Below are 25,533 nucleotides of genomic sequence, written 5' to 3'. Positions count from 1 at the left end.
AAATTCCTAAGTGATAAGAGAGGGAGGAGCATCTTTTGTTCTTTTGAGTCAACTCTGGATGGGCTCCTAGGTAGGGGCTGGTCACCAGAAAGACCAAGCCCATGATTAGAAGCTTTAAATTTCCAGCCCTACCCCTCATTCTCCAGAGAGGGGAGAGGGGCTAAAAACTGACTTAATAATTGATCATGCCTACATGAGGAAGCCTCCATAAAATCTCAGTAGAAGGGGGTTCAGAGAGCTTTCAGGCTGGTGAATACATCCACACTGGGAGGGTGATGCACCCCAACTCCGTGGAGACAGAAACTCCTGCTCAGGACTCTACCAGACCTTGCCCTATGTATCTCTTCATCTGGCTGTTCATCTGTATAGCCTTTAATGAACTGACAGACATAAGCAAATGTTCCCCTGAGTTCTGTGAGCCGCTCAAGCAAGTTAATTGAACCCAAGGAGGAGGGGGTCATTGGAAGCTCTGATCCATAACTGGTTGGTCAGAAGCACAGGTGATAACTGACTGGCATATGAAGTGGGGGAGGAGGCAGTCTTGTAAGAGCTGTAGGATCTGATGCTATCTCCAGGTAGATCAAGTCAGAATTGAGTTGAATTCTTGGACACCCTGCTTGTGTCTGAGAATTGCTTGCTGGGGTGGGGGAAAGCCTCTACACATCTGGTGAGCAGAAGTGTTTTCTGTGAGTAGTGAAAGAGACACACAGGAAAGAAAGATATAGGAGGGAAGAAATAGGTTTTTCCCTACATAGGCGGAAAAAACTGAAAATTTTCCTTTTTTAACATTTTTAGACTTTTGTAATTTTAAGTCACATGAATATAGAATTTAGTCAGCATAATTAAAAAACCTACTTATCAAGCAGAAATGTTGTGGAGCAGGCGTCAGCAAATTATGGCCTGTGGGCCAATGTGGCCCACCAAATGTTTTTGTAAACAAAGTTTCACTGGAACACAGCTAAGCTGTTTAGTTACTGTCTACAGCTGCTTTCACACTATAATGGCACAGTTAAGTAGTTGTGAAAGAAATCTGACAGACCGTAATGCCTAAGTTATTTACTGTCTGACCAAAAAAAGTTTGCTGGCCCCTGCTGTGGACAGTAAAGGAGATAATGTACAGGAAGTGTGTACCGAACATTAACGTTCAACAAACTTTAATTCTCTTCAGTGATCTCAAAGTAAAAGGTTAAAGAAAAACTTCTGATTATTTTAATATAAGATATATTCATTTCAAAAATACATCACAAAAACATGCCTCACCATATCAGTGTCAATGGAAACTCTGAGGCCAATTTTATTTATCCCATTACTCTTTAGAGTTTTCAGGTGAGGGCACAGTGCAGCACTACAAGCCATGGCTATTTCTTTTGCAAACTGATAACGAGTTGCTGAAATAGATAAATCCTGGTCCTTTAGAAAGTAGAACACCTGAAATGTATTTAATTAGGAAACAAGTCATGATTAAGATTAAAAGTAGCTTTAAAAATGCAACAATTGCTACCTTCAATTCAACTTTATGAATAAAATTCCAATGTTAGTGCCATGAAATTCACTAGTTAGGAACATTATATATATAGTATATATATATACTATATATAGCCTGATCTATAGTATAAGTAAAAACTTAAAACCAAAGACTAGGGAATATGGGAATGACAGCTATTTTTGCCTAAAGTTAACTTGTAGCAACAAAAGCTTTGTTAACTCAGTTTAAAGAAGGGTACTGATGAGCCCACCCAATAAGATCACCATCCCATAAGGACATCTTAATGAAGTTAAGATCAAACAAAGAAATAATGTCCTATAATTTCTATACCCTCTATAGTTTCTATCTTCTACATGTGTAAAATCACAAAGAATACCTAAGAAATCAGTAACATTGATTGTCTGACCCAGGAGGTAGAGTGAGGGGGAGAATGGAGGTAGACTAAGGGGCTGTAAGGCTATAGCTTCATATTCTCTTATTTTTAAAAAACTGGAACATGCAAAACTAACTTTCATATGTAAATGCTGATTATAAACTGATATCTATAAAATATTTTATTTTTTGTAAAATAAGAGAAAAATGAAAACACCATGGTCAAATAACATGTTATTGTACAAACAAAGATGGCAATGCCGTGAAAACTTAACTGTGAGCTGACAGGCAGTACCACCATACAATAACCTGAAATGATCCTATGGAAATGCAAATCTGGTGTATATAAGGCAGTCTGGGGTGGAGATATGTGTGTCTCAAGGTGTAATGAAAGTGTAATACATTGCACTTAAACATTCAGAGGTTGAGTCCTATGAAATCTCCAAATTAACAAAAATATATCCAAACACAGCATGTAAATGGAAGGAAACGTCTTTCTAAGTTACCTCAGTACACTTTACAATCTTCTCATCAGTTTCAAAATCTGCTTCCAGTTTTATTTTTTCACTTGGAAATCCTTGTAATGATATTCCATCCACTGAACTAATAACACTGCAGAATAAAATATAATAGAACAGATTTATTTAATACCAAAGTACTTTCTATGAAGTAAATTATTAGACTTGAACAAATGGAATAAGGATAAAAATTATGAAAGCTATAAATTTAAAGCATCAGTAAGACATCTCAATTATATAAAAAATAATTAAAACAGCTCATATTCATTTACCAAGATTTCTTGATTGTGTAGCAAATTATATCTCTTTTTCATATGCCCAATTCAGACCTGAGGTTTAAAATACCTTAGTCTCCTAACAGAAAAGCTGTCTCATGAATTGCAAAACTCTATCTTGGAATCCTTCAGCATTAGCCCTCCTCTTCCTTTTTTGCTCCAGATCCCTTAGCCAGTCTCCAAAAAAGAAAGAAAATGGGTAACTAAAGAGAGGAGGGAATGGCAGTAATATTCTGTAAGGCCTCTAATGTACATATGATTGAATTCAGTTGTTTGCATTTACAGTGGATCAATATAATACAGAATAAACACCCAAAGGGAATCCATTACTTATTTGACAAAAATAATCCTCAAATAATTCCATGAAAATACATATCTGGTATATAAAAGGCAGTCTTGGGGGGAAATATGTGTGTGCCTCAATGTACCATATAACAAAGTATCTTGTCTTTCTCAGACCTGGCATCAAGCCTACACTGCTACACAATGCACATTTTATCATTTGCCCCCTCCCAAACTGACCACCCTTTAGTAATTTACAGCATCCTGGCTAAGAAAACACACATGACGCTGGTTAGGTACATTTTTGAAAAAAACAGACTGCATTTATTAATTAGAGTATATACATTTAAATTAATGGTATAATTCTATATTTATTTATAAAATATTTAATTTTGTTAACAGGATGTTTTTATCCTTTCTCCTCCATCAAATCAATTACATTTTGGTAACAAAAAATTCCTACCCTTTGTTTCCTTTTTCTTCAGAATCTACCCAGCAGATGTCCACATATTCTCTCATGTCTACAGCATCAACTTTCCCACATGTAATTTTAAAGTCTTTTTGTTCTCGTAGAGCTAGCCGCAAGCCATCCATGGTCTCTGGAGTTATTTGTACCATTAAGCCATCTAAAAATGAGAATTATGTTTCACATTTCTTTTACTGAATATAAATTTATATGTCTAAGCCATAAATTTTGCTATCAAAATATGTTCCGTGCAAGTTTTAGACCATCTGTTAAATCATCTTGATGGCTGTTTTCTGTTAGGGGATATGAAAAATATTGCACAATGTTAAGGATTCTTTTTTTTTTTTTTAATGGTTAAACAAATAAAGGTGAGAACTTCCACTTCTGGCTATGATGAAATAATGATGCCAAACTGCCCTTTCATTATGAAAACCGACCATAAAACTAGACAAAATGTATGAGGCAATTGTTTTCAGGTTCTGGAAAACAGGAAGTACAATACCATGGTCCCTACAGGAAAACTCAATAGGTGAGCCCATAACTGCCCAGGCTCTCTGCTTGGGGACAATTTCTGCATGGTGACCAGTAAGCCTACAATTGCTCTACTGGGCTGAGAAGTCAGAGATAAGAGTTCAGGGAAACCTGAAATCTGTGGTCAAGACACTAAAAAGGGGAGCACCAGGAGACTGTGTTCAAGGACTTTTTGAGTCCTTGGACTAGAACTGAGAACACATTAATAGAGTGACCCTAGATGAGGCATAACAGAAAATGGCTATTATATGGTTGGGAACAGAACAGAGATACTAGAAGTCAAGCAATGTTGGGGGATATTGGTAGTCTAAACCAACCAAAATAGACATTAGCACCTCATTAACCCTGAACTGTGCAATGCCAAATCAAAGCTCTTACAAAATCTACAGGCAAAACAGATTTGGAGGATGAGTCCTGCCAGACTGTAAACACCTTAGAATATCCATAGATCCATCTGTTAAAAAAATAAAGGCTACACAAGCTCAGGGTAAGCAGACATAAAATGCCTGCTTAAACATAAATAAGCCTTCTTCAGCAAAAAAATCCCTTTAAAAAAAGCTAAAAGAATCTAAAGTCTCTAAAGCATATCAATAATGACAGTACATAATAAAAAGTTACCAAAGACAGGAAAATGTGAGCCCCTATAAAACTGAAACTAACCATGAGATGGCCAAGACATTGGATTAAACACAAAAACACTTTAAAATAGCTATCTAAAATATATTCAAAGACCTAAAGGAAAACATATTTAAAGAATGAAAAGCAAATACTGGCTAAATTTATAAACAGATTTTTAAAAATCTGAACAGAGAAATAGAAACTGGAAAACCCTCCCCCCAAATTCTATAACTGAAAAGTATAATCCAACTAAAACAGAAACCTTAATGGATCGGCTTAATAGTAGATTGAAGATGGCAAAAGAATCAGAGAACATAAAGAAAGGTCAACAAAAATGATCAAATCTGAAGAACCCAGAGAAAAAAGAATGAAGAAATATAAAAAGAGCATCAAAGACCCATGGGATGGTATAAAACAGTCTAATACAGATATGGATTACATACACATAGATAAGACTATCTCCCAGAAGGAGAAGAAAGATCAGGACATTTAAAAAAATGGTAAGAAATTCCCCAAATTTGATGAAAAATACTGACACACACATCCAAGGAGTTTAATAAATGCCAAATAGGATAAATACAAAGAAAACCACATTGAGGCACACCACAGTAAAACTGGTGAAAACCAAAGATAAAGAGGCTATCTTGAAAACAGACTGAGGAAAAGGGCACATTAAATACAAGGAAACAAATATAAAAACTATTACTGACTCTTCACTAGAAATAATGAGGGTCAGAAGACAATGAAATGACATCTTTAAAGAAAAGACTTTCAAAGCAGAATTTTATATCTAGCAAAAATACCCATAAAAAATGAGAATGAAATAAAGACATCTTCAGAAAAATGAAAGGCAAGACAACATTAGATAAATGCAAGTCAGCCAACTTGTATTACAAAAAATACTAATGACTTCTTGGTGTCTGCTCCATGTAAAGAGCTTGGAACTTGTCACTTCCATCCTCAAAACAAGAAAAAAGCTGAACAATAAAATACCTAGGAATAAACCTAACTTCTATTCAACATAGTACTGGAAGTCCTAGCCACAGCAATCGTACAAGAAAAAGAATAAAAGGTATCGAAATTGGAAGGAAAGAGGTAAAATTGTCATTATATGCAGATGACATGATACTCTATATAGAAAACTCTAAAGACTCCACACAAAAACTATGAGAACTGATAAACGAATTCAGCAAGGTAGCAGGCTACAATATTTACAGAAATAGTTTGCATTACTTTAAACAATGAAATATCAGAAAGTTAAAAAAAAAAAAATCCCTTTAAAAATTGTATAAAAAAAATACCTAGGAATAAACCTGACCAAGGAGGTGAAAGACTTACATGCTGAGAACTATAAAACATTGATAAAGGAAACTGAAGATGATTCAAAGAAGTGGAGGGCTTCCCTGGTGGCGCAGTGGTTGAGGGTCTGCCTGCTGATGCAGGGGACACGGGTTCGAGCTCTGGTCTGGGAAGATCCCACATGCCGCGGAGCAACTGGGCCTGTGAGCCACAACTGCTGAGCCTGCGCGTCTGGAGCCTGTGCTCCGCAACGGGAGAGGCCGCGATAGTGAGAGGCCTGCGCACCGCGATGAAGAGTGGCCCCCGCTTGCTGCAACTAGAGAAAGCCCTCACAGAAACGAAGACCCAACACAGCCAAAAATAAATAAATAAATAAATTAATTAATTAAAAAAAAAAAAAGAAGTGGAAAGATATCCCATGCTCTTGAATTGGAAGAATTAATATTGTTAAAATGGCCATACTATCCAAGGCAATCTACAGATTTAATGTGATCCCTATCAAATTACCCATCACATTTTTCACAGAACTAGAACAAATAATCCTAAAATTTATATGGAACCACAGAAGACCCAGAATTGCCAAAGCAATCCTCACAAAAGAACAAAGCTGGAGACATAAGCCTCCCAGACTTAAGATAATACTACAAAGCTACAATAATCAAAACAGCATGGTATTGGCACAGAAACAGACATATGGATCAATGAAACAAAAGAGAGAGCCCAGAAATAAACCCACACACCAGTAGTCAATCTTTGACAAAGGAGGCAAGAATGTACAATGGAGAAAAGACGGTGTCTTCAACAAGTGGTGTTGGGAAAGCTGGACAACCTCATGTAAATCAATGAAATTAGAACACTTCCTCACACCATATAAAAAGATAAGCTCAAAGTGGTTTGAAGATCTAAATATAAGACATGACACCATAAAACTCCTAGGAGAGAACATAGGCAAAACATTCTTCGATGTAAATCATAGCAATATTTTCTTAGGTCAGTCTGCCAAGGCAAAAGAAACAAAAGCAAAAATAAACAAATGGGACCTAATCAAACTCGAAAGCTTTTGCACAGCAGGGAAGCCATAAACAAAATGAAAAGACAACCTACAGAATGGGTGAAAATATTTGCAAATGATGCAACGAAGGGTTACTTTCAGAAATATCCAAACAGTTCATACACCTCACTATCAAACAAACAACCCAATCAAAAAATGGGCAGAAGACCTAAATAGACTTTTCCAAAGACATACAGATGGCCAACAGTCACATGAAAAGATGCTCAATATCACTAATTATTAGAGAAATGCAAATCAAAACTACAATGAGATCACCTCACACCAGTCAGAATGGCTATCATCAAAAAGTTTACAAATAATAAATGCTGGCGAGGGTATGAAGAAAAGGGAACCCTCCTAAACTGTTGGTAGGCATGTAAATTGGTACAGCCACTACAGAAAACAGTCTGGAGGTTCCTTAAAAAACTAAAAGTAGAGCTACCATATGATCCAGCAATCCCACTCCTGGGCATATGTCCAGAAAAGATGAAAACTCTAATTCAAAAAGATATATGTACCCCAATGTCCGTAGCAGCACTGTTTACAATAGCCAAGACATGGAAGCAATCTAAGTATCCATCAACAGATGAATGGGTAAAGAAGATGTGGTGTGTGTGTGTGTGTATACACACACACAATGGAATATTACTTAGCCAAAAAAAGAATGCAATATTGCCATTTGCAGCAACATGGATGGACCTAGAGATTATCATACTAAGTGAAGTCAGACAGAGACAAATATATGATATCACTTATATGTAAAATCTAAAAAATAATACAAGTGAATTTATTTACAAAACAGAAACAGACTCACAGACATAGAAAATAAACTTATGGTTACCAAAAGGGAAAGGGAGGAGACGGATAAATTAGGAGTATGGGATTAACAGATACACACTAATATAAATAAAATAGATAAAATAACATGGATTTACTGTATAACACAGGGAAATATATTCAATATCTTTTAATAACCTATAATGAAAAAGAATCTGTAAAAAATATATATATACATATGAAAAACTGAATCACTTTGCTGTACACCTGAAACTAATAGATTATTATAAATCAACTATACTTCAGTAAAATTTTTAAAAATAAATTTAAAAAAATTAAAAAGCTGAACAAACATAAAATGAACAACTCTTAGATCTATCAAAGAATTGATGTCCCAGGGCACACTGCTTCCCTGAAAAAAGGAGCAAAATCAAAACCTACCACAAACAACCCAACAAAAATAAAACCTATTTCTCCTTACTTCTTATCACATATAATGTGATATAAGAAATATAATTGAATATATCACATTCCATCATCAGAAGACAGATATGGCACACAAAATGGAATCATAAAGCTCACTTACTTTTAAAACGTATTACTGAAAAACACGGATCTAGACAAGAACATTTACAATCACTGCTTCCACTAGAAGTACTAGCCAATAAACAAGAAAAATAAATTAAAAAGCCATAATGGCTGTAAAGAAAGAAACAAAACTATCCTTATTAATAAACTATCATTATTTATAGTTATAAAAAAACTCTAAAAGAGTCTATAGGTAAATTATTTTAAATAATGTAAGTTTAGCAATATAGCTGGTGATAAGATAAAAATACAGAAATCAATTAATTTCTATTTTCCAGCAACATAAGATAAAATTTTTAATTTAAAAAGATATCCAAGAATACGTTAAAAGGATCATATACCATGACCAAGGGGGATTTGTCCCAGGGATGCAAGGATTTTTCAGTATCTGCAAATCAATCAATGAAATACATAACATTAACAAACTGAAGAATAAAAACCATATGATCATCTCAATAGATGCAGAAAAAGCTTCTCACAAAATTCAAGATCCATCTATGATAAAAACTCTTCAGAATGTGGGCATAGAGGAAACATACCTCAACATAATAAAGATGCCACCAGAAAACTACTAGAGCTCATGAATGAATTTGATAAAGTTGCAGGGTACAAAATTAATATATAAAAATCTCTTGCATTTCTATGCACTAACAACAAACTATCAGAAAGAGAAATTAAGGAAATAATCCCATTTACAACTGCATTAGAAAGAATAAAATACCTAGAAATAAACCTACCTAAGAAAGTAAAAGACCTGTACTTGGAAAACTGTAAGACACTGATAAAAGAAACTGAAGACAACACAAACAGATGGAACACAGATATACTGTGTTCATGGACTGGAAGAATTAATATTGTTAAAATGAACATACAATACTGTTAAAATGAACAAAGCAATCTACAGATTCAATGTAATCCCTATCAAAATACCAAGGGCATTTTTCACAGAACTAGAACAAATAATTTTTTAATTTGTATGGAAACACAAAAGACCCCAAAGAGCCAAAACTATTTTGAGAAAGAAAAACAGAACTGGACAAATCATGTTCCCTGACTTCAGACTATATTACAAACCTACAGTAATCAAAACAGTATGCTTCTGGCACAAAAACAGAACCATAGATCAATGGAATAGAATAGAGCTCAGAAATAAACCCATGCACTTATGATCATTTAATCTACAACAAAGGAGGCAAGAATATTCAGTGGAGCAAAGACGCTCTCTTCAATAAGTGGTGCTAGGAAAGAATGAAATTAGAACATTCTCTCACACCATGTACAAAAAAATAAAAAACTCGAAATGGATTAATGACCTAAATGTAAGATCAGAAACCATAAAACTCCTAGAAGAAAACACAGGCTGAACGCTCTTTGACATAAACTGTAGCAATATTTTCTTGGATCTGTCTCCAAAAGCAAAGGAAATACAAGCAAAAATAAACAAATGGGAACTAATTAAACTTAAAAGCTTCTGCACAGTAAAGAAAACCATCAGCACAACAAAAAGACAACCTATCAAATGGGAGAAAACATTTGCAAATGATATGACTGATAACGAGGTAATATCCAAATATATAAACAGCTCATACAACTCAACATCAAAAAAAAAAAAAAAAACCTGATTAAAACATGGGCAGAAGACCTGAATAGATGTTTTTCTAAAGAAGACATAGGATGGCCAATAGGCATGTGAAAAGATGCTCAACATTGTTAATCAGAAAAATGGAAATTAAATCCACAATGAGATATCACCTCACACCTGTCAGAATGGCTATCATCGAAAAGAACAGAAATAACAAATGCTGGAAAGGATGTGGAGAAAAGGGAACCCTCTACAATGTTGGTGGGAATGTAAATTGGTGCAGCCACTATGGAAAACAAAATGGGGATTTCTCAAAAAGCTAAAAATAGAACTACTATATGACTTAGCAATTTCACTCCTGTGTATTTACCCAAAAAAAAACCAAAACCACTAATTCAAAAAGATACATGCACCCCAATGTTCATAGCAGCATTATTCACAGTTGCCAAGCAACCTAAGTATCCATCAACAGATGAATGGATAAAGAAAATGTGGTATATATATACAATGGAATACTACTTAGCCATAAAAAAGAATGATTTTGCAATTTGCAACAACATGAATGGACTTGGAGGGTATCATGCCAAGTGAAATAAGTCAGACAGAGAAAGATAAATACTGTATCATATCACTTACATGTGGAATCTAAGAAATAAAACTAGTGAATATAACAAAAAATAAACTGACTCACAGATATAGAGAACAAACTAGGGGTTACCAGTGGGGAGAGGTAAGCAGGGAGGGGTGGTAGGGGATTAAAAAGTACAACATAGTATGTATAAAGTGAGTAAGATACAAGGATATAGTGTATAGCACAGGGAATACAGCCAATATTTTATAATAACTATAAATGAATATAACCTTTAAAACTTGTGAATCACTTTGTTGTACACCTGAAGTTTACATAATATTTTATATCAACTATACCTCAATAAAAAATAAATTAAAAAAATTATAATGGCATTTACATTACACTAAAATTGTAATAAGTAAATAAATAGATACCATTTACATTAGCAATAAAATCTATGAGGTACAAGAATAAATAAGAAATGATATTCAAAACCTACACAAAAACTATAAAATTTTATTGGAAATGAATATTATTAAATATTATGTAAATAAATTGAAGGTAGCCAATGTACATGGATAGAAACAATGAAAATAGAAAATATGCCAATTTTCTCAAAATTAAACTAGCAATATAATGCAATTCCAATAAAAAGTCCAATGGACCTTTTAGAACCTGACAAGTTGGTCCTAAAATTAACATGATAAAACAAAGGGCTTAGACTGGCCAGAGCACTACTAAAATGAGGAATAAGGCATGTGTGTGGCATCAGAGATGGGAGGACTTCCTATAAAGCTATGTAACTGAGATAGTATGGAGGATGATATTAGTGAAAATGCAGACTAAGAACTTCTGAAAATACACTACTCCATAAAAACAACAAGGAAACCAATAAAATGTCAGAGGAAACTTTTTCGAAACTCTGGAAATTAACCAAAGGCTTGCAGCAATCTGGGGAGTATTTATAAAAAAAAAACAGCAGGAGAGAAGCAAGAAGAACTACAATCCTGCAGTCTGTGGAACAAAAACCACATTCACAGAAAGACAGACAAGATGAAAAGGCAGAGGGCTATGTACCAGATGAAGGAACAAGATAAAACCCCAGAAAAAACAACTAAATGAAGTGGAGATAGGCAACCGTCCAGAAAAAGAATTCAGAATAATGATAGTGAAGATGATCCAGGACCTCGGAAAAAGAATGGAGGCAAAGATCGAGAAGAGGCAAGAAATGTTTAACAAAGACCTAGAAGAATTAAAGAACAAACACCTAGAGGAATTAAAGAACAAATAAACAGAGATGAACAATACAATAACTGAAATGAAAAATACACTAGAAGGAATCAATAGCAGAATAACTGAGGCAGAAGAACGGATAAGTGACCTGAAGACAGAATGGTGGAATTCACTGCTGCGGAACAGAATAAAGAAAAAGGAATGAAAAGAAATGAAGACAGCCTAAGAGACCTCTGGGACAACATTAAACACAACATTAGCATTATAGGGGTCCCAGAAGCAGAAGAGAGAGAGAAAGGACCCAAGAAAATATTTGAAGAGATTATAGTCAAAAACTTCCCTAACATGGGAAAGGAAATAGCCACCCAAGTCCAGGAAGCGCAGAGAGTCCCAGGCAGGATAAACCCAAGGAGAAACATGCCGAGACACATAGTAATCAAACTGACAAAAATTAAAGACAAAGAAAAATTATTGAAAGCAACAAGGGAAAAACGACAAATAACATACAAGGGAACTCCCATAAGGTTAACAGCTGATTTCTCAGCAGAAACTCTACAAGCCAGAAGGGAGTGGTATGATATATTTAAAGTGATGGAAGGGAAGAACCTACAACCGAGAGTACTCTACCCAGCAAGGATCTCATTCAGATTCGATGGAGAAATTAAAACCTCTACAGACAAGCAAAAGCTAAGAGAATTCAGCACCACCAAACCAGCTCTACAACCAATGCTAAAGGAACTTCTCTAAGTGGGAAACACAAGAGAAGAAAAGGACCTACAAAAACAAGCCCAAAATAATTAAGAAAATGGTCACAGGAACATACATTATCGATAATTACCTTAAACGTGAATGGATTAAATGCTCCAACCAAAAGACACAGGCTCACTGAATGGATACAAAAACAAGACCCATATATATGTTGTCTACTTCAGACCTAGGGACACATACAGACTGAAAGTGAGGGGATGGAAAAAGATATTCCATGCAAATGGAAATCAAAAGAAAGCTGGAGCAGCAATACTCATATCAGATAAAATAGACTTTAAAGTAAAGCATGTTACAAGAGACAAGGAAGGACACTACATAATGATCAAAGGATCAATCCAAAAAGAAGATATAACAATTATAAATATATATGCACCCAACATAGGAGCACCTCAATACATAAGGCAACTGCTAACAGCTATAAAAGAGGAAATCGACAGTAACACAATAATAGTGGGGGACTTTAACACCTCACTTACACCAATGGACAGATCATCCAAACAGAAAATTAATAAGGAAACACAAGCTTTAAATGACACAATAGACCAGATAGATTTAATTGATATTTATAGGACATTCCATCCAAAAACAGCAGATTACACTTCCTTCTCAAGTGCACATGGAACATTCTACAGGACAGATCACATCTTGGGTCACAAATCAAGCCTCAGTAAATTTAAGAAAATTGAAATCATATCAAGTATCTTTTCTGACCACAATGCTATGAGATTAGAAATCAATTACAGGGAAAAAAACGTAAAAAACACAAACACATGGAGGCTAAACAATACGTTATTAAATAACCAAGAGATCACTGAAGAAATCAAAGAGGAAATCAAAAAATACCTAGTGACAAATTACAACGAAAACACGACTATCCAAAACCTATGGGATGTAGCAAAAGCAGTTCTAAGAGGGAAGTTTATAGCAATACAAGCCTACCTCAAGAAACAAGAAAAATCTCAAATAAACAATCTAACCTTACACCTAAAGGAACTAGAGAAAGAAGAACAAACAAAACCCAAAGTTAGCAGAAGGAAAGAAATCATAAAGATCAGAGCAGAAGTAAATGAAATAGAAACAAAAAAAACAATAGCAAAGATCAATAAAACTAAAAGCTGGTTCTTTAAAAAACAAACAAAAAAACCCGGCAGGAACTTGATTAAAAACAGCAAGTTTTGTGTCATTTTAAACTTTCCTATTCCCATCCCCTCCTCTCCAGCTTAGCAGAAGCCTAAAAACCAACAGCCTGCAATCACAGTAAAAAACCATCAGCTTGGTATCCACTGGAGAAGGCAAATGGGGCTGGAACTCCTTCAAAACCTCATTACTGGAGAACTGTCATTTTTTGACTTGTCAGGTGGTTCCTTGGAAGACTCCACGTACAATGTCTTTATTTGACCAGACTCTAAGCTTGCCCAGTGAAAAAAGTCTTTTCTCAGGGAGTATTTGTTAAAAACAATTAGAGGCCAGTGATCAACATCATAGCTGCCTGTGGCAGCAGATACTAGTAGAGGCAAACGATAGGCCAACCAAACACTTAAAGGAAAAGCTGGGGAATAAGATGTCCATAAGAGCTTTGAAAGGCTCTAACATATATCTGGGAATTTAGAAGGCCCCATGCATGTGCAATACTGTGCGCATGCCCAGGGTGTGTGCATGCTAAGGAGAGACCTGAGAAGACCCTAAGCTCTCACCTCAGACTAACCTTTAGGCTACGCACAAGCAGGAAATGCAGGCTAAGGCAGAGTTGTCAAGCTTGAGGTAGGCCCAAATGTTAGTCATATTCTAGTTCATGGCTGAGTGATGATTTCACACAAGTTTGTTGTACTATGCTTTGTAACTTACATATATTCTTTTGTAAGTATCAAATACATTTTTAAAAGGAGATAGAAAACATCTTTACATTAAACCAATCTTAAAGATGAAACTCATACCTTCAACTATGCTGGACTTAGCAAGAAATCCTGAAGATGCTTTTAGAGCTCCATTGAATACCACAAAACTTGCACCTGTCACTGATTTAAAAATACAATAATTATGTTTTAAACTGCTCTTTTTATGCTATATAATATTTGTTAAATGCATAATGTGGAGCACAGCATATTTTAAGTACCTGATAAACGCCATGCCCATACCACTTACATTAGAATAACAAAAAATACCAAACAAAATAAAGTTATGATAAAATATTGCATAAAGTTTATTTAATGTTTGTATCTAAAAATTGATGGCTGTTGTACTATTTACAGTGTTTGTATCAAGTGAGGGTGTGGAAAATCAAACATCCACTACTGTTGAGAGCATAAATCAGAACAATCTCTATGGAGGACAACTTGATAAATTGCTATTAAAATTACAAACACATGTATGCTTTGACATACAAATTCCATTTCTAGAAATTAATGGCACATATACAAGGTTATTCATAGTGCATTTTTATAAACAGCCAAGGATTGGTAGCAACTGTCCATTAATAAGGGACAATTAAATGATGTTCACATATAAAGTGGAAAGTTATGTGCAATGTGAAAGTCCTTTATATACTAACAAAGAATAATCTCCAAAAGAAAAAACAAGGTGCAACAAATGTTATGACTTGTTTAAAAAAAGTGGAAGAAAGGTGTATGTGTGTGTATGTGTGTGGTGGGGTGGTGTTTGCTTATATATACATACAAGCAAGAAATCTCTGAAAGGATATACCAGAAACTGATTAACACTGGTTTGGTTGCCTGTGGGGAGGGGAAGAGGGTAGTTTGAGGGTCTAGGGAGGAAAGGAGATTTTGCAGTGTGAATATTTATACCTTTTGAATTTTATACTACATAAATATTCATCAAATAAATATTAAATGGCTGCAAAATTTTAATGACAAAAATGTCAATAGCATGTTAGGTTAAAAAAGCACAATACAAAAGTAAATATCCAGTATAAAATCATCTGTTTAACATATATATCAATATAAGAAGGAAATATATTAAAATGTCAACAAAGGCCATATTTTGGCATTTTTTTTCCTTTTACTACTTCTTGAAACATATTTTCCAAGCTTACTACAAATGAGTATACATACTTTTATAATCAGAGGAAGATTTTTTATTAGCAGCCAGAATGTCTGACTATTTTAAATGTGTTATTTTACAATAATGTATTAATTTTTTGGAATACTTCTTAACTTTCAATTTGTTAGGCTCTCTACTGCAAGGATTTGGTAATCACAGCAGTCACTGAGGCCATTCAGCCGAGTAATGTCATTCACATCACCATCTTTATCATTTTTATATTCCCAGCCACTTAACAGTTTTATAAATCATTCTTCATCCTTATCTACCCTGTGCTCCCCGCTAAGAGGAGTTGGAGCATAGAGCAAACAAAGGCAAAAAATACCTCACTCCAGAGACACCCACCATATGGGACACACTAAACCTGAAGACATCAAAATAAATACTGTATTCCAAGTTTTTAAACCTAATGTTGCCCAAGATAAACACAAATATTAGAAGCAATTTTTTTGTTTGTATAGCTAAAAATTTAAAGCATACTGTTTTATCACCATCAATTCAGCAAATAAGTAAGATATCTACATATAGGTAGGTATATTCCTCTTTGAAAGGAATTCTACTTTTTGAGATGGTTTTATGGATTGACACTAGGAACCAATACTCACCTTTTCTAGGATGGCCAGTAGCACTGTTGGCCTGTGTTTGATAAACTCCATCATTCTGTATACAGACTAGATGAGAATCTGCTTCTGTACTAAAACTAGCTCCAATGCTAATGACATGCTCATTAGAAGAATTTATTACTTTCATTACCTGGAAAAAAACAATACGCATTTAGAAACATTTTTAACATTTTGTGCCTTTGTTAGTTACAATAATTCAAAGAGTCACATTTCTGACCACCTTTATCAAGCTTTAGTCTGGACAACTCCCTGAGAATGTGATAGAAACAAATGTTTAAAATAAAATCACCTCAATTAAAACACAGATAAAACAGTAAGAAAAAAATGGAAAAAATAGGATTAACCAAATCCTCTATTAGGAAACAAATCTAAAATTTCAAAAATAAGTTTTTTTGTCATTATATATTAGTCCAATTCAAAACAAATTTAACACACTTCTAAAGAAATCTAATGTTCAATAATTATCTCAAAACTTGAATAAAGCAATTATACTTACATCATTGTATTTTTTCCGAGGTATTTTTATGCAGCTTTTCCCCATTTCCATATGAATCAGTAGCTGATCTATATTATGCAAGGTATACTGGTAATTTCGAAGGTCCTACATAAAATAATGATAGTTCCATAAACCTTAAACTACTATCCATGAACATTTACCCATTCATTAAATCCTTTTTTAAGAGTATCCATCATTTTAAAACTTGTGATACATAACTATCAAAACACCATCCAGAAAGCAACAGCAACTTCAAAATCCAGCTAATTCTTCCAGCTACTCCACAATAATAATAAAGAATATCATTCTCAGGAAGAATTCTGTAGTATTTGAGGGTGATCTCTTTCTAGTTACAGATCTTCCAAAACAGTAGATTTTCAAACCGAACATGGATAAATAAAAGCAAGTTGGGCTTCCCTGGTGGCACAGTGGTTGAGAATCTGCCTGCCAATGCAGGGGACACGGGTTCGAGCCCTGGTCTGGGAAGATCCCACATGCCGCAGAGCAACTAAGCCTGTGCGCCACAACTACTGAGCCTGCTCTCTAGAGCCTGCGAGCCACAACTATTGAGCCCGCGTGCTGCAACTACTGAAGCCTGCATGCCTAGAGCCCGTGCTCCGCAACAGGAGAAGCCACCGCAATGAAGAGCCCGCGCACCGCAACGAAGAGTAGCCCCCACTCGCCGCAACTAGAGAAAGCCCATGTGCAGCAACGAAGACTCAATGCAGGCAAAAATAAAATTAATTAATTAATTAAAAAAAAAAAGCAAGTCCACTGAAATACATTTCTATAATAAAAGGTAAACACAAAATTACATAAATTAGAGGTGGAAGGGAACCTGAGATCGTCTAATCCAATACTTCCTATTAAAGATGAGGTAACTTGGGCCAGTTTGCTCAAAATCATCAAATTGATTGACTTTACTCTTTTACTAAGGCTTCAACAACTGTGTGAATCTCACATTACCTAAATATGTAAGCACTGCAGCAGAATGAATCAAAAGGCAATCTGAATCAGGTATACATAAATTAGGACGTGTTCTAAAAAGCACTTCATCAAAAACAGAGGCCATTTATGTTAAATGAATTAGGATTTATTATAAATGAACTTTCATTATACCAAATATGTCAAATTAAAATAGAAAAATATAAGTATGTAAAATTTGCTTAATGAATTGTTAAAGTAACAATATAGAACACTTAATAAAACAGTTCAATTACTCACAACAAGTAAGTTCATAATAGTGTGTCCTATTTCTCCAAAAAGAGGTTTTCGGCCTCTGATACTTGTTAAAGGAGCAGGATATGCTATACACAAGAATAGAAAATTGGTTACCATCAACAAAAACCAAAAAAAGTCTTAAATTTATTACCTTTAATTTTCATTTTTCAAACATTACGGATAAATACCACTCAATCAGTTCTCTGGGGAAAGCAAGAAATGACATTAACCCATACCATGTATCTACCAGATGCTACATTGAACTGGGACCTTTACATACATTATCCTATTTAAACCTTATAACAACCCAATGAGGCAAGTATGTCTATCCCTACTTTACAAATAGGGAAGTAGAGACACAGATTAATAAGCCTGCCTATGGTTTCTAAGTTAATAACTGGTGAAACAGATATGAAACCAGGCTTGGCCTGATTCCAAAGCATTTAATCTTTCATCATACATGTTGTTTCCAAACATTATGATGGCTAGAAAATTACCATAACTAGCTAGACCTACATAAAGTTCTCATAATTTAAAAAGAAATATTCTGATAATTTAAAGCAAAATATGAAGAATTCAAGATTTTTAAGGCATTTGTAATTAATGTTCAATTGTGTGGATTTATGGATGATAGTAAATTTTTATAGTTCTTGGGTCAGCATGATAAAAGGAACACATAGAATCAGAGAAGTCAACGCAGAGAAGAAGTGATATGGAGTCTGTCATCTAACTACTTTTCTGTTTCTTTAGGACACTATAAATATTGCACACCAAAAAGGAAAAGTAACTTGGTGGCAATGCTGCAGGAATTCTGGAAGAAAAGGAAAGTGAAAAAAGGAAGGTAAGACTATATCTATGATGATAAAAATCGGACACATTTTTAACCCAAGAATTAACCTGAGAATTTCAGTTCTCAGCTTAGGTTAAGCAAACAAACCTCTCTAATACATATTATACAAATATACCTCCTTAAAAGTCTAAGAAAACACACATGACATTATCCATTTTAAAAAATTAAGTCAGGGCAACTCACATCTTTGCTATTACAAGCATATATTTTAGTTTTAAAAAGGACAACTAAGTTATTTGGATGACAGAGAGTACAGAAAGAAACATAAATTAGTGGTAAAACACATTAAAATGATAAACAATATGATTAAGGTAAATGCTGACTTTTTACTTCATCTTTTATGAATAAGAGCATCCTTTGCAACTTGATAGAGGTAATTTTATCTAAAACAGTAATTTTCAAAAGGTTATGGCTTAGAATGACATTCTGTCAGAGTTACAAACGGACCTCATAAATCATCTAATCCAACATGTAATGGTGTTCCAAATAGTCTCAACATAAAAGCGTAGGTAATCCCCATTTGAAAATTACTAATCTCAGACAGTTATTTTTAGTCTTTAATCTTGGGACTCTAACTTTTGCCATTAACTTTTCCATAGGTACATTATCTCTATAACAAAATAAACACACACACACACACATCACAATTCCAAATTCTAGTCTAAAGAGGCATGGGCACCAGTAACATCAAAATGCCAGTCTATCTAAAATCCAGCTGAACACAAAGAACTCAGAAAACAGCTGAGACTAATTAACTTCTATGTATAACTGGTGATTTTCCCTCATCACCACTAAACAGCTATCATAGCTTTGCAGCTCCAGCCCCTGTGATCTTTTGAGACGTCTCTCACGTTACTCTATGATTTTCCTGCTTTCAGTGTGAGAAAAATAGATTTACTATCTAGAAGTGATACTGGCAAAAATACTGGCCACACTTATAGATTATATGTTCCACAATGACTTAAGATTAGCTAGTATTTTGATCTAACCTTCCATAAAAATAGCATTCAAATATTAGTATCAGAGATAAAACGTTAGGCTGAATGGATGAAACACTTGGCTCAGAATGAAGTCTCTTAAGCTCTTTGGTTCACACAGTACAAAACCTGAGATGAAAGTTAATTTTTACTTCCTGCACCACAATTTAAGAGTATCCCATATTTAAATCTTAAATGGTAAGGACCAACCCCTCAGAACAGAGAGTTTAATAAATTTGCCAAATAGATTTAAATGAGTATCTCTTTCACTGAATTTGTCCATTTTGAAATAGTAATGGTCACTTTTATAACTTCTCTACACTTAATTTTCCTCCAAGAAAATACCTATTAAATTATACGAGAATCAAATGCCTAAATTTTCCTTAGATGTGATGTACTTCACATGCAACAAATAAATTATTCTTTAAAAAAGTGAGGGATAAAGAAAGGGTACGAATTCAAAGACAGTCGAACACAGAAATGATTTCAACTCAGAAATAATCATACACGTAAGCCTAGACCACTATTTCACAACCACTTATGTTTGGCTTTATGGTGTACACAAATGGGGGGGCAATAATTTACCTTCTTAATATGTAGGCAACATAACAAAATGAACTCCCTACAGCAAATACTTTTAAGAAAACTTTTCAAGGTTTTCTATGTTTTTTTTCTGAAATTCAAAAAAAAATTTTAAGGTAAGTTAATATAATAATTATGAATATCTAGAAACTCAGGACATAGCAAGGTTGTCTAGACTAATTTGGTAGTAGAGGAGGGCTGTTTTAGAATTTTAAAAGTACATCAAAACAAAAGTAGTCCCATTAATCCTTTAAAAATTTATTTTAATGATATCTGAAATTCTTATTTACATTCAGTATATTTGAACCTATGTAATTTGCTTATTATTCTAAAACTTACCTTTATATTCTGCACCCAATCTCAACATTAAACGCATAGGAAAAACCTTTGCCCAGGGAATCTCTAGCTTCTGGATAAGAATTCCACAAAGAAAAGGATTACTTGGTAACAGGAGATCATCAAGTTTCTGAAAAGTAGGTGTAATAAATAGAAATCCTCCATGATCCTTGCTGCTGAGAAAACTCTCAGTAAAGGTAATACTGTCCAAGTTTTCTATGTATTTTCCTAGAAATAAAATCATTTATAGAAAGACTTTAAGTTGTTTTGAAGCAGCATTATGAGTTTGAATGTCCCAGTATAACCTTTCTTAAATAAAAGCAATGTAATATATTTTTTCTTTATTTCCACTCTTGAAGAAGCACTGAATACCTTGTGTGCACAAAGTTCAGTTATTCCTGAAGATTGGGAATTTTGAACAAAAATTTGAGAATGTTTCTAACCGTTAAGTGTTTTAAAATTTTTCTCCTTACTTCACGGTCAAGTGAAAAGTCATCATCATGTCCCCCAAATCTTATACAGACAGAAAAGTATACGGTAGTCCCCCCTTATCCACAGTTTTGCTTTCCATGGTTTTAGTTACCCCTGGTCAACTGTAGTTCAAAAATATTAAATGGAAAATTCAATAAACAGCAAATTTTAAATCTCTCACTATCGTGCTCTGCCCCATTGGGATGTGAGCCACACCGTGAATCACTTGTCCAGCATATCCACGCTGTATATGCTACCAGCCATTAGTCACTCAGTAGCAGTCTCAGTTATGATCGACTGTTGCAGTATCACTGTGCTTGTGTTCATGTAACCCTTATTTTTCTTAATAATGGCCCCAAGGTGCAAGAGAAGTGTTGTTGGCAATTCGGATGTTCTCTTACTGTGACTAATTTATAAATTAAGCTTTATCACAGGTATGTATGTATAGAAAAAACAGTGTACATAGGGTTCAGTACCATTCGCGGTTTCAGGCAGCTAGTGGGGTCTTGGAACTTATCCCCCGCAGATAAGGGGGGATTATTGTGTAGACACATAAAGAGATCAAGAAGGTAAATATATTTTCACTTTTAAAATTAAAAAAACTATAAAGACACTAATTACATAAAATGTTAAATTTAAGGAGACTGAAAATGATGACAGAGCTCTTTTAAGTAATCAGCAATCTCTTCACAAAATAAATCTTTAGTACAGTTAGCACAGCCAAAAGCAAAAATGCCCTTAATTTATCCATCCCCTGGTCTGAACAGTTCAAAATAAAATGGTATACCTTTCAGAGCATCCTTATAAATGGTGATAAAGAGTCTGAAGATGTCCTTAGGAATAGTATCTTCACTTGGCAAACATAACAATAGAATAATAATTTCTGCCTGTCCCAAGCCATGCAATCCATTGGTTGAGAAGTACCAATATTTGTCTGAGGAATCTTAAGTGACAAAAGTGTACAACTATAAATGTCAACTTCCATTAACCAAAAAAATTAAATATAATTGTCCTTTGCATGAAGCACAACTTTTTAAACTCCTTAGTTTCCCAACATTCTCCTCACAAAAACTTTAAATTGAATTGTATGAGATTAATATAAAAAAGAGAAAGAATGAAAAATTATCTGATGGAGTCAATTAATAAACAACAATAAAATAAAAGATGCACTAACAAGCTGAAATGTAGTGGGTAAGAATCAGGTTAGTTTCAAAGAGAATGAAAAGCTAACAGATGCATTATTGAGTATTGAGGACTATTTATTACTGAGAAATATTTACTTCCTTACTTTTAATTAAGTCTAGTGTCATTTACTTTAAAACTGTCTTTATTGTTACTAAATCAGGATTCTTGCTTACCTCAATTACCAAATTTCAATTTACCTAAAACCTATATGAAATATGGTCAGCTGGGGAGATTGGGATTGACATATATATACTAATATGTATAAAATGGATAACTAATAAGAACCTGCTGTATAAAAAAATTAATTAAATAAAATTCAAAAATTCAAAAAAATATATATATACATGGTCAGCTGTATCATGAGCATCAAAATACAGCTTGTTATAAGCCCATGGCCTTAACCTAGGACTGAATGAGGGACACTAATAAAAATCTTTAAGCTATTACTTCAAGTCCCACTGCATATAAAACTGCAAAATTTATTTATATTAATATTTGGCTACAAAAACCAATATCCAATACTGCTTATTTTTCACCATTGACCGTCAAAATTTAACCTGACAATGTAATTAATTATTCAGAAATCCTGCTTACCAATTAGGCAAAGAAAGATGAATCATTACTTACAAAATGCTAACTTGACATTCACAAGTAGATTAGCATTTAGGACAAATGTAACAGGACAAAAACCTTCGCCTTCAAGAAGCAAAATGATCTGCTCGTGAGATGGGTGTTCTTCTATTACAGGCACTAAAACATGAAAATAATATATTAATTAGAATAAACATGTCTTCCTGTTAAATATGCCTATAATGAAAAAAACAGATTTATAAATCCACCAATGGCTTAATCACATTTAAAAGCAAAAGCAAACACGTTTTATAAAATCAGTCAACACCTGGACAACTGTTATATACTAATTTTTACTTTTCAATTTATGTAAAGATATTAATATTATAATACATATAAATCCTGATCAATTATATTATATATAGTCTATGGACAAATATGTTAATTAAACAGCATATTGATACAATTTTAGCACCTTTAAAGTTTTAAAACAAACGTTTTTGTAAAGTGGACTCCTATCTGCCAGCCACTCCAATTATAAATTCTGAAATTTACATCTGTGAAAGTAGTCTAGAACCAAGTTGTACATGCTGCTTGCTGCCATAAGCCTTATGTCAGTGACAAGTGGTGAATAAAGAACTTGACAACCAACAGGAAAATATACATGGCATGCAAAGAACAGGGCTTAAGGTATTTTTGCCACTATCAATAGGATCATGAAATGGCTCCTACTTTCAGAACAGAGATCCTAGGCTTCATTCCCCTACATTATCATGCACAGAACATAATCATTTCATGTAAGATTCAGCATAATGCCTAGGGTAACAAGGATATATCCCTAGGGAACTACTCCAAGGTGGGAGGTAGCCACAGAATCTCCAGATTAGAAAGGACCTTAAAGACCACCTAAGTTCTCTTCTTTTACAAAGGAAACTGAGGCCCAAGAGATTAAATTACATGCTTCCAGTCATACGTGTATTAAGTAGCAGATGAGGAACTAAAATTCCTAGCTTTGTCATCCAATCCAATATTCTTTTCTTTGGGCACTATGTTCCTTAAAAAAAAAATGATATGGAGTCAAAACTAATACAGGACTAAAAGTCTATGAATTTCCCTGTTGTACTGGACTTTTGCCTTATTTTAAATTAGGGACCCAGATGAGATAAGTGAATCACATTCAAATCAACTCAAAAGGTCAGATATTTTTAGAATTTGTTTTTATATAGTAAGACTTTTTGTAGACTGGAGTTCCATGCCATCATACATATTTCAACCACACTGTCTAAATTTTTAAAAATACATTTTATATATCACAGACAAAATTCATCAATATATTCTTCTTTAAAAAAAAAAAAAAGCTCCTTTTTAAATTTAAATAACTGCTATCCTACCTGATCCCTTTTCTCCAGATGCAACCAGAAGAGGAGGCAAGCTGTCCTCATCATCAGGTAGAAGACTAATCTTATTGCAAACATTCTTGTCAATACCACACAATAACCTATAATCTGAAATACTAGCAACAGGTACATGACTGTTAACCAAGACACCAGTAGGACTTGATAGGCCCTCAATTTCTGCAAAAACATCATCATCTAGTGTAAAAGAGCCAGAAGTAGGCAACCCCTCAGTTCCTGTGTTTGTAGGCAACCCCTCAGTTCCTGTGTTTGTAGGCAACCCCTCAGTTCCTGTGTTTGTAGGCAGTTTTTCCACAGATGGAACCTGAGAAATAGGACTTCGAATTATCTCATTTCTTATATCGCCTGTCTCACTGTTTGGTTTTTCCACTGTAGTAGAATGGGCATGATCCACTGTGCTTATCATCTGTAAAATATGGAAAACAAAAACCCAAATCAGTTCATAGTTTCTTTCTTCAGAAGCCACATTTCCCAAGAAATAGTACCATTTTGGTTCTTTAAATTCAAGAGCACAGGTTTAGCTTTACTCTATGCTCAGGTAGGTATTTATGACTAATTTTATAGACTGGAAAAAGGAGGCAAGGAGAACTTCAGGATCCTATACCATACCACAAAGTGAGCACACTTAGTTCAACTCAAGGCACTCCTCCTCCTAATAGACAAAAAAGCCTGGCTGGGGGTTGGCAAGGGAGAGGAAGAAGGGAGAAGGCAGGGAGGGGAGCGGTTAGGAAGCAAAATGGTAGACATACTTCACAACAGTAACCACCTAGAATAAACTACACCTCAAGTCTGCTTCAAGTAAGCCCCTTTCTTTTTAGACTGGCCAAACCTAAGTCAATAGAGAACTGTTTATGAACTCAAGTAATACTAGCCTCTATAGAAATTCCAATTTGTTAAAATATTGATTGAGGGTAGGTGCTAGCTAAGAAACATACTTCTGGTAATTAGAGCTACTTGTAAAAACTAGCTCGTGAACTCTTACTGACAAACAACATAAGTTTATATGGTACGTGAACTTGAAGAGAGCAGGATACACATCCATCTTGTCTGATGTATCTTTACCCAATATAAACCAGGTAACTGGCTCAGAGGAGAGGCTCAATATATATTTGTTTAATGAATAAAAAAGTATTCCTACTTCATGTGTTAATACTTGCTTTTATGAGTATTTTGCTACTTTACAATGAGAGTTATTAGTGGGCTGGGATTCTATATTATGTATCTTCTATTTAACACCTAGGACATTTGTATAAACATAAACATAAATACTACCATCAGGTACTTTACTGAATATTTGAAAATCATTAAACAAATTAGTCTAAATTAACTTACT

General features: G+C 34.3%; 1 protein-coding gene across 4 annotated transcripts in view; it reads right to left on the bottom strand.

The window, feature by feature from the left end:
• Positions 1–25,533, bottom strand: part of ZFYVE16 (zinc finger FYVE-type containing 16) — a 62,438-nt gene that overhangs the window by 3,288 nt on the left and 33,617 nt on the right. For all 4 annotated transcript variants that reach the window (XM_068535576.1, XM_068535573.1, XM_068535574.1 and 1 more), the window contains 11 exons: positions 24,177–24,606; positions 22,843–22,965; positions 21,818–21,973; positions 20,563–20,787; positions 17,818–17,900; positions 16,594–16,698; positions 16,080–16,227; positions 14,352–14,432; positions 3,397–3,559; positions 2,365–2,470; positions 1,261–1,428 (listed from right to left, as the gene is read on the bottom strand). In XM_068535576.1, the coding sequence (XP_068391677.1) occupies positions 1,261–1,428; positions 2,365–2,470; positions 3,397–3,559; positions 14,352–14,432; positions 16,080–16,227; positions 16,594–16,698; positions 17,818–17,900; positions 20,563–20,787; positions 21,818–21,973; positions 22,843–22,965; positions 24,177–24,606 (1,788 nt within the window). The remainder of the gene's footprint in view (positions 1–1,260; positions 1,429–2,364; positions 2,471–3,396; positions 3,560–14,351; positions 14,433–16,079; positions 16,228–16,593; positions 16,699–17,817; positions 17,901–20,562; positions 20,788–21,817; positions 21,974–22,842; positions 22,966–24,176; positions 24,607–25,533) is intronic.

This window comes from Eschrichtius robustus, chromosome 2, assembly GCF_028021215.1.
Source record: "Eschrichtius robustus isolate mEscRob2 chromosome 2, mEscRob2.pri, whole genome shotgun sequence".
Lineage (NCBI taxonomy): Eukaryota > Metazoa > Chordata > Mammalia > Artiodactyla > Eschrichtiidae > Eschrichtius > Eschrichtius robustus.
Note: the sequence above shows the minus strand (reverse complement) of the source record. Positions and strands in the feature narration are given on the sequence as shown.